Source organism: Solanum stenotomum, chromosome 7 (genome assembly GCF_019186545.1).
Source record: "Solanum stenotomum isolate F172 chromosome 7, ASM1918654v1, whole genome shotgun sequence".
NCBI classification, from domain to species: Eukaryota; Viridiplantae; Streptophyta; class Magnoliopsida; order Solanales; family Solanaceae; genus Solanum; species Solanum stenotomum.
This window is the reverse complement of record NC_064288.1, coordinates 1,320,137-1,331,162: the sequence shown is the minus strand read 5'-3', so window position 1 is coordinate 1,331,162 and position 11,026 is coordinate 1,320,137. Positions and strand designations below refer to the sequence as shown.

The 11,026-nt window shown below is 31.5% G+C and overlaps 1 protein-coding gene across 1 annotated transcript; it reads right to left on the bottom strand.

Moving 5' to 3' along the window:
- Positions 1-2,285: 2,285 nt before the first annotated feature.
- Positions 2,286-6,679, bottom strand: LOC125871817 (potassium transporter 5-like). Its single transcript, XM_049552496.1, has 8 exons — positions 6,534-6,679; positions 5,651-5,876; positions 5,305-5,553; positions 4,929-4,982; positions 4,403-4,663; positions 3,896-4,063; positions 3,417-3,671; positions 2,286-3,324 (listed from the first exon to the last, which is right to left on the bottom strand). The coding sequence occupies exons 1-8, from the start codon at positions 6,660-6,662 to the stop codon at positions 2,387-2,389; spliced, it is 2,280 nt and encodes a 759-aa protein (XP_049408453.1). The 5' UTR covers positions 6,663-6,679; the 3' UTR covers positions 2,286-2,386.
- Positions 6,680-11,026: the final 4,347 nt, after the last annotated feature.

The following is an 11,026-nucleotide window of genomic DNA, read 5'->3' as shown; positions in this document are numbered from 1 at the left end:
AATTATTCATCTTGCTTTTCATAAATATTGTGGTTTGTGTACGACAATAATATTGTGATTTGTGTAAGAGCAACAATAATAGCAAAAAGTAAATAAGATTCAATTACATTGAAACAACCTTACATTGCAAAATAATAAAATTAATAGGGATGAGAATAAAAAATATAAAAGAACAAAAAGGGTTATGATGAGCTTGAGTCGAGTCACAAAAAAGGGTATGATGAGCTTGAGTCGATTATTTCCAAGATCGAATTCCAGCTTTTTCTTATGTAGTGTATTATTATTTTTCCTTTTTTCTACCCTTTCTATTCGAGGAGTCAAAACAAAGAGTATAAAATATCTTTTGGTATTCGTTCTTCTCCCTCTCCTATTTCTGAATTATTATTCGGGCGGGGCTCTTGAAGGCTTCCTTGCCGCGTGCGATGCGGGAAGGGGTTCCCCGTATATATATATATATATATATATATTGCACAGGGCCGGCTCTATGCTTTGGGAAACAAGGCTTAAAAGCCTTAGGCCCCCAAATTTTTATCAAGAATAAATTATGTGTTAAAAATTCTATAGAAAATATTGATTATTTATGATAAAAGTATAATTTTTTAAAAATGTATTATTTTACCCACTTTAACATCTTTTATACTTTGTTAAAAATAAGAATTAATAGTGAAAAGTGTTGAACAAAGTGAATTAAAAAATTTTTTTATTTTTTTTTAAATTTTAGTTTCAAGCATTACTACAAGCATACTAAAATGGGGTATACCAAGTCATCAACTTGTTGCGCCAAATTTTATGGTTCTAACTCTTACCTTTAATTAATATTTGTCAACAATTCTTATCTTTAATTAATATTACTTATATAATTAGGGAAAATGCATAAGTACCCCCTCAGCCTATGTCCGAAATCCCAGAGACACACCTAACCTTTACTAAGGTCCTATTACCCCCCCGAACTTAATTTATCTATAATATTCTACCCCTTTTCGGCCTACGTGGCACTATCCTTGAAAAAAATGTCAACATGCGATGGGCCCACCTGATAGTGCCACGTAGGTCAAAAAGGGGTAGAATATTACATATAAAATAAGTTCGGGGGGTAATAGGACCTTAATAAAGGTTAGGTGTGTCTTTGGGATTTCAGGTATAGGCTGGAGGGGTACTTATGCATTTTCCCTATATAATTATGTTAACAATTCATATAATAATTGTCGAAAGGATATTTTTCAATGTTGAGTTGATAAAATCTTACCTAAAACTAATAACTGAAAAAACAATATTAAAATACTAATAATTTTCATCTAAATAGTGTAAGCAAAAGAAATTTTGAATTAAATATGTATATGGAGTTGGTTTATATTTTAGGCCCTGAAATGAAATTTCGCTTTAGGCCCCCAATCACGTTAAGCCGCCCCTGATATTGCATGTATGAGGATTATTACAAACCTTTGACAAAGCAACACCATATGAAACAAATTAACCTAAATATAGATTGCTTTCATTCTGTTCTGTATGTCAAGTTTAAGGTCTAGTTCCCCTGTTATTATGCTTTCATAATGATATGGGACACTCCAAAATCTACCCCTGTAACTTTTAAATAATAAATAAATCCTTGTATGCAGTCCCAGGTTTGTGGAGTGAACAATTTTGCACTTCATATTAACCGATTTATGGATGAGTGCTTTTGGAGTAGTCGGTTTAGCTCTGAATCTACGTGTCTATGACTTTGTTTCTAAGGAAATTTGTGCAGCGGAAGATCTTGAATTTGAGACTTTCTATCTCAAAAGTATTCTCCTAAATAAAGATATTCGCGCTTGAATGACGGTTCAAGATCAGCCTCATGAAAATCTTATATTCCTTGAGGAGGTTTTACCACATGGAAAGACTCTTTAATGGAGCTTTAGCCTTAATTCATACATAGACAATGTTGCATTTTTAATAATGTTTGCAAAAGACAATTTTGCCCTTTATACTCTAACAGGAGTCATATTCTGGTAATAAGCAAGTTTTATGAAGCATATTCTTCCTCAAAACACCAAGATTTCAAAAGAGGGGAAAGAAACAATACTAATCAAAATAAGGTTGTTACTAGAAACAATACTGAAAAGAAAATCCGCAGCAACTACCCTTCAGGTGCACATTGACAAACCCTCTAATCAAGTCAAACAAATCGAAACAGAGAAGTACAAAGCAAAATGCTATACAAATTCATTCTCACATTCTCTCAAATTATACTAAATTCAAACATAAAAAAAATATTTTTGAAAACACGAAATTTTCGAGTCCAAGATCTTTGGAGGGATGGAGATTAAGGGAGGCACATATATTAGATGCTTCGCCATTATCTCCTTAATTCAACTAAAATTTTGAACTAAACACTACTACTAACCTGCTAAATCTCATATATCATTCCTACTTTCAACATACGTTTATGAGGTATGTCGAAAACTTTGCTACTTTGCCTCAAATTTCTCTTCAAGAAATTAAAAGCATAATCGATCACAACTCTCTTCACAACATTTGATCCTTTGCTTGCAATCACATCTTGTTCTCCAACTAAATGAACAACCCCAACACTATAAGCTCTCTCCACCACTTGTATATCTCTCTCCATTGAAGACGTCGCGACCTCTTGTATTTCACAATCACTCTCCAATTCCACATTGATACTCTGTTCTGTTGATACTCTGTTACTCTTTGCTGCATTCATCGAAAGAATGGAATCGTCTCGTATAAATTCCTTCAGCCTCTCCACTAATAATCTCTCGAAAGGCTCTTCCTCATTGCGCACATCATTATATCCGTATCTCACTGCACATCGAAACACATAGAGATCACTAGGCTTCACCCTCCGGAAGAGGAATCTTTCTTCTACGGGTACTTTGCTTATAGGAAGTGATTTAACTGAAACAAACACGAGAACAGAGTGTAACGCGGGCACATTCTCCACGTAATGTTTGAAGATTGGTGGAATTCCATGGACAAGTTCAGAATAGAAAATTGCAAGTCCGGGTAGACGATGGGAATTTGTTTCATCCACTGTTTCTTTAACTTTTAAGGGAGAGATCTTGTGTTCTAGCTCGAAATGATACTTCTTTCGATACACATAGTTCCATACGTACATGATGAACATTAGGAACATAGCGAAAGCTAGTGGAAGGTAACCGCCTTGAGTGAACTTGTAAAGAACCGAGCTTAGGTAGATGAGTTCAATCGAGCCAATGATTAGAACATACATGATTACGAAAAGAATGTGAGTTTTCCAAATCATGATCATAACTAGCACGAGGAAGCCTGATGTTAGTGTCATCACAAACACCACCGCTATTCCTGTGATCAAATAGTTTTGTGTCACGTGTTAGACACCATCGATAAGAAGGAAGGATTTAAGTCGTATACACTGACATGTAAGAAATGCTTACCATATGCATTGCTTAGCTTTTCAGTAGTCCTGAATGCAAGCGTGACAATGACACAAGCTAACATGAGAAGGTTATTAACTTCAGGAATGTAGATTTGTCCATGATACTTGGTAGACGTGTGCACGATTTTAACATGAGGAAAGCATCCTAACGCCAGGGATTGCTGGATTATAGCGAAAGTTCCAGAAATCAAGGCTTGACTTGCAATGATGGCTGCTAACACTGCCACTGCAAATACTGGCCAATATAAACCATCTGCACATGTAAAACAGAAAATGCAGCATCAGATGTTCATTTTCCCCCTCATGAGGCATAAAAGATTTAAGTTATATGAATCGACAATGTAAAGAACTTTCATCGTAGTTTCCCCCCTTAATGCTGATTATAGAGATGTGATACTTCTTCGTGATCTGATTTGGACATTAGTTTTTAAAGCGTCATTGCATAGAACTTGAACTCCGGAACAATGTTATACTTACTAGGTATGGACTTGTAGAAAGTATCAGAAACATCATCAATGTTCTTTCTTAAAAAGGCGGCCTGACCAAGATATGCCAATATGAGCGCGGGGTATGTCACACAACACATACTTATCTGTATAGATCGAACACTAAAATGACCAACATCTGCAAATAGTGCTTCTCCTCCTGCAATTAATTATTCAATTATTTTACTTCGAGTAAATCAGAAGTTTCTCAGTACGTTTAAGAGTGTAGGATCAAAAAACACATCTAAAGTATCCCATTTTTCGAGTTCATACCTGAACTATCAGATGTACGAGTTTTCTACCTGAATGATGGTGATAGTTCAGGTAGAAAAAGGGGATAATTGATAGTTGAGTTGTGTTTTGATAAATAGTTGGTGATAGTTCCGGTAGCAAACTTGCACAACTGATAGTTCAGGTATGAAATTGAAACAATCGGACTACTTTAGGTGTGTTTTGACCATTAACTCTACATTAAACGCTATTGGAAGGAAATGAATACCTGTTATGCACATAACAACCCCGCCAAGTGAAATCCAAGCATTCTTTTTGTTTCTCTTGAAGTAATCTATAATGTATTTAGGATTAAGAGCTCTGATTACAGTTGGATCGTATTTGGCAAAGTTGTAAAGGCCAATACCAGCAATGAAAATGAACCACAAACAAAGTATAGGCGCAAAAGTGTTGCCCACTTTTTCAGTTCCAAATCTTTGAAACATAAACAACAATAATAATATGGCTACTGCAATCCAAACAAGTCTTCCTGCAAAACACAATATAAGCTAGTGTTAGTCGAGGTGTGTTTTGCTAACTATTGGATGATAGTTCAGGTAGGAAACTCCGACCCTAGAGTCATAAGTAGCCCCCTAAATTTATATGCATCTTTTACTTTGACGCTTATGTAAGACGTTCTTTCTATTGAACATTTATACTAAAAAAATATGTTTTTTGCTGACATGACGTTTGTAATACACCAAAATTCAGCGCGTGAAGGGGATTTATTTAGCCAAATAATATGCAATAGATACCTTCAGTCAGCTGCGATGGAGCTGCTTCTTTGAGTCCTCCAACAGCAGACAACACTGACCAAATTAAATGGAAAATTCAAATTAGTATCAAAAACTCATTTATAATTATAGAAAAAAAAATAAAAAAGAGAAATATTATTATTTTACTAAAATCTTCATTTTTTACATAAGAGATGTAAAAGATCATTTTCTTCAGTTCATTTTGTAAGTGGTCAGGAGATCTTAATTTTGCTTGTGTTGAAACATATTCCATGTATTAAGGCAATTTTGACATATTCATAAAGACTAAAGAGATCTTTTAAGAATACGCGAAAACATGTATCATGTATTTTATTAGATTAGTATAAACATCAAATACGAATAAATTTTTACGTGCCTGAAATGCAGGGAGTGAGGATACCATCCCCAATAACCATGGAAGTACCAAGCATTGTAGCAATTAGCAGAACAAACTTGGCAAAATTGCTGCTTTCTAGATTTGACTTAAGCTTTGAAGCTCGACGAGTACGTCTATCTGGTAAATCAAGTTTAAAAGTCGACACATCTTTGTCTTCTGGTTGTTGACTCGGAATTAATCCCACTTTTGAATATCTACATATCAATGAATATAAAGCAAATGTACCTCCTGCAATAAAAAGCAGAGTACTCTGTTTTAAAGTACTACTGTAAATATACTATCAAAGATCAAAGATATTTTTATCATTTTTCCTAAATAAAGTTACCATCTCCGTTGTCATTAGCTCGAAGAACAATGAAGACGTATTTGATGAGAGGAATCAAGGTGATAGTGTAAAATATAAGAGACAATGCACCAAGTATATCTTCGTCGTATGTTACACCATTTGGAAAAATAGATGAAAACACATACAATGGTGACGTTCCAATATCTCCATACACCACTCCTATGCTTTGAAACGCCAATTTCAATATCACTGTCCATTCTAATGCCTGGTCAATATTTAAAAAAAAAAAAAAACCATAAAATCATCAATCACAAATTCACAATCCAAGGTTACGTTGTTGTTGTTAGGACCAAAATAATTAGATGTCATGTGGAAGCTAGTAAAGCAAATTTCGAAAGACCATGAGTAAGAAGACAAACGAGAAATATACCAAAAGACAGATATTTAACATGGTTCGGTTAATCGACCTACATCCACAAAAGAGATGAGAGTACGAAATATAGAGAGAAATAACCTCAACTGATTCATTCGGAATACAAGGAGGTTCACAAATTCTCCGCCATAACCAAAACTCTCAAAATCCTAGGACTACATTGTGAATGTTGATTAAGTTAGAATGAACAAACATTTTTTATAGAGTCCTAAACCTTTTTACTACAAGAAAAAGACTAGTCAAATCTTAAATATTTTCTTAAAAGGAAAACTTATTTATCGTAAGAAACTCAGGGCAATTAATACCCAACAGTTGTGAGGTGTCAGGTTCAAACCCTGAGAAAGGAAGACACATATTTGATAGCTAGGGAGCATTTAATCTTTAAATGTGATACTTCTAGGCGCGAATACTCATAGAGGATACCAGACATCTAACGCGGAACAAAAATAAAATCGTAAAAAGATTCAAATAATTTGGGTAAGTTAGGACCTTTTTGGCTCCGGGGACCTTGCTAGATTCCAAGTCTAAGGAGTCATATCGTTTCAACGAGTTGCCAGAAAGTTTCTTTCCATTGAGTTGATGTTGTGGAACTTCTTGGTTTTGTTCATTGCTGGACATATCTTTAATTTATAAAAGATTTATTTAGGAGAAAAAAAAAAGATCAAAAAGTGTAATAAAAAATGGGGAAATTCCCCAACATTTTGTTGGAACAGATTAATTAACTAAGAAGAAGAAAAGTATTTTGAATAATAGAAGAACAGGTAGAGATTAACTCAATTTGTTTTAAAAAATTTAGAAGAAAATTTCAGAGTTAGATAGAAATGAGGTTTTTATTTGTATGGAAGAAAAACATGTTAATTCCTTCATCTCACACGTAAATGGTATAATTAGCAACTTGCCGCATCTCACGCTTTTATAAATAGAATTTATAATTTTATTTATTTATGATGTGGACAATTACATGACATAAAAAAAATGTATTTATTGTGTTAAATTTATTTTAATAATAAATATAATTAAGAAGTTGAGTGACTTTTTAAGATAGATCAACGGATAAAGGATTGTCTAGATATATTAGCAACAACATGCCAATAAAGTATATATGTTGACTTTGATCCATTCGTTTATTTATATAACATAGAAAAAACAATTTACTATTTCTGTTAATGGAATAAAATTGAATTCTTTTTGGCATTTAATAAACAAACAATTACATTACAAATAAGCCAATTTAGTCCGGACTTGGTAAAGTAAATAGAATAAGTTCAAAAATACTTCTGAATTATGGCAAAAGGTCTAATATACTATTTATCTACCTATTTTTCTAGAAATATTTTGCTCATTTTTTGTCCCACTTATGTCATTTGACTAATGATAATAAAAAATATATATTTAAATTTTACGTCATTTTATGATTGGTGTGATTTTAAAATCAGGCCCCAATTAAATAAATTTAGTACCCACCCAATTTTCTTACTTACTCGATCCGAGATCTAACTAAACATTTTTTTAATTTGTACTCTTCAAAATTTTATTTTTCACAAAAGAAACAACCTTCGAATATTTTTATTTTTCGTTAAAAAAAAACAATTAGTATCAATGGCATTTTTCACCTTCATAAAATACTTCGTAAAAATAAAAGTTCAAATGAAGCTTATGAGTCATTCATAAAACCATAGAAGTGACCATTATCTCCAAAAGCGAGTTAGGGTCTTGCTTTATCCATAAATAATAAATAAGAACTACAAGCTTAAATATGGGTAAAGCAGGACCCTAATTAACTTGCTTACATACTGTCTTGCGTCTTCACCTATTTATCAATTGTAATCTTTAATTTTTCATCAATTTAAAATTACTACAAAATGAAATTTAGCCAATAAATAATGTTTGTCAGTAGTAGTAAAGGTCTCGACTCCATTATGATTTATAAGGTCAGGCCTAATGTTTTTTACTTGTACTCATTTTTTTTAAATTCTTTTATTATTAATAATAATTAAAAAAAAGTCATTCATGATAAAATTTGATGGTTCAACATTCACTTAAAAAAACAATCGTCAGAAAAATAATAGAGAGAATGTGGAATTAAATCTCACGTGGTCGCTCAACTATGCATTTTTCTCTCAGAAAGTCACTCAACTTTGAATATTAACTCAAAAGTCATTCAACTATGCTTTTTTTTTCTCAGAAAGTCACTCAACTTTGAATTTTAATTCAAAAGTCACTCAACTATCCATTCTTTTCTCAGAAAGTCACTCAACCTATTTAATTGATATTTTAATTAAAATTTACTGATATAAATTTTTTATTTAAAAACAAAAACTCTAAAAAATAAGAAAATACCATTTAAATCATTTAGTGACCCATTTAATCAAAATTTGCTGCTTAGTTGTAGGACATGAAAGCTAACAAGCTAATTGAATTTGCCTTTCAAGTTAAGAAGAGAAGTGTGATTACATCGTAGAACATTGTTTTTCATCATCTCTTATTTTGCTGTGTTTCTGGCAATTCTGCTTTGATTGTGAAGAAGACTGATCAAAGTATCATCTAGTAGCAGCTAATTTTGCATCTTATTGATTTGATGGGTAAAATAAAATTAAATGGGTCACTAAATGATTTAAATGGTATTCTTTTTATTTTTTAGAATTTTGGTCTTTAAATAAAAAATTTATATCAGTAAATTTTAATTAAAATATCAATTAAATAGGTTGAGTGACTTTCTGGGAAAAGAATAAATAGTTGAGTGACTTTTGAGTTAAAATTCAAAGTTGAGTGACTTTCTGAGAAAAGAGAGCATAATTGAGTGGCTTTTGAGTTAATATTCAAAGTTGAGTGACTTTCTGAGAGAAGAGTGCATAATTGAGTGAACATCTGAGATATTAACTCAGAGAATGTGTTAAGAAATAGGTCACTCTTTTGTAAATGCTAATTTGGGCGTCAGAAAAATATTGAATATCAATGTACTATTTGTATCAGAATTATTCTAAATGTTATACTATCTCTATAAAAGTTATCTCTATTATAAAAAGTTTATATGATATAATTATAACTTTAGAAGAAAGTAATCTCGTAACAACAACTGAACAAAATCCGAACGGTTAATTTATTCTTATTCATGAGACATTAATATCGAAATTGTTGTCACAACACTTTTTAGTTGGGAGAAATCAAAGATGAGATAAGTGCAAAAATTGAAAGACTGTGACAAAAACATTATATTAGTTCAGCCATTTGTATAACGGTAACGGTATATATGAGTCACTTTCTTCACGAGAGACATATCAGCTCCAAACAACAAAATGGAGGGGTATATCAGACTTTTTTCCCAAAAATAATAATTAAAATAAAACATACTAGAAACTATGACGCAACTATCACACAAATACAAAAGAAGTTGCAAGGCAGAATAGAACGAGTACAGGGGTCTAGAAAGGCAAAAAATTGTCGAGGGTTGATACATAGGGTATGTCCAAAAAACTATGGGTATGTCCATGAGCTAGATTGTAAGTATCTAGTTGTAGTTTCCGAGGTAGATTATAAGTAGCTAGTTGATGTAGTTTATTCTTAACACTCTTCTGCAAAACACTGCTCTGTGAAGGTGATTAAGAGTGTAGATGCTCCCTAATTTGTATTATTTTGACTTGACATGGTAATATTCACAGTTTATTGCCAAAAAAAAATATAACGCATCTCACACTTACATACTAGAGTTTTAGTTTTAAGATAAATACATATGACGCTTCTATAATAGTGTTTTAGTTTTTGAAGACTAACTCAATTTGTAAGTCGTTATTTGTAGTATCTATGATTACCTGACATAAAAATATAGATAAATACTTTAAATTGAACGATTTTATTAATATAAAATAAAATTTAATAACTTTACTAGATAATTTCTCATCATAATTTAGTGATCTTTCAAGATATTAACTATGCTCCTTTTATATAGACGATCCATTTGGTAGTATATAGAAATAACTATGAGAAGAGCATTTTCAGTATCGGTTAAATTGAACGATTTTATTAATATAAAATAAAATTTATTAACTTTACTAGATAATTTCTCATCATAATTTAGTGATCTTTCAAGATATTAACTCTGCTCCTTTATATATATATATATATATTGATGATCCATTTGGTAGTAGTATATAGAAATAACTATGAGGAGGGCATTTTCAATATTGGTTAAATTGAACGATTTTATTAATATAAAATAAAATTTAATAACTTTACTAGATAATTTCTCATCATAATTTAGTGATCTTTCAAGATATTAACTTTGTTCCTCTATATATATCGATGATCCATTTGGTTGTATATAGAAATAACTATGAAGAGAGCATTTTCAATATTGGTGGACTCAAGTATAGTACACACCGTTTTATGATGACCGAACTTGATCCACGAGACTATTTACTACTATGGTAAAGTATTAAGAAGGGAGTGACGATCTATGGGACTATGGTAAACTACTGAGAAGGGGTCAACTTATCATAATACATTTACTTAGGGGTGTACATAGTCGGGTTGGTTTCGGTTTTTCAAATATCAAATCAAATCATTTGTGTCGGATTTTTAAATTTATAAACCAAACCAAACCAAACCAATAAAAGTCAGGTTTTTCAAAAAAAATTGGGTTTTTTGGATTTTTGGGTTTTTTCGGTAAAGTATTCATACAAATATATAATTTACTTGTACTTCAAATATTTCTTTAGTCCTACCAAAATACAACTATCTAAGGTGTTTCTTAAAAAAATAACACAAAATATGATATGATTAATGACACTAAAATATCCAACAAAAATAATAATAATGAAATCGCATAAAACAAATCTTGCAAATTAACAAGTCATAATGAAAATGATCATAATTTAAAAGTACTAAATCATGCTAAAATAAGTTTAATAAGTATTAGTTACATAACTAAATATTAAAGGAAATTAAAATTAGATTGTGTATTTTAATTGTCTAAACCAATGTAA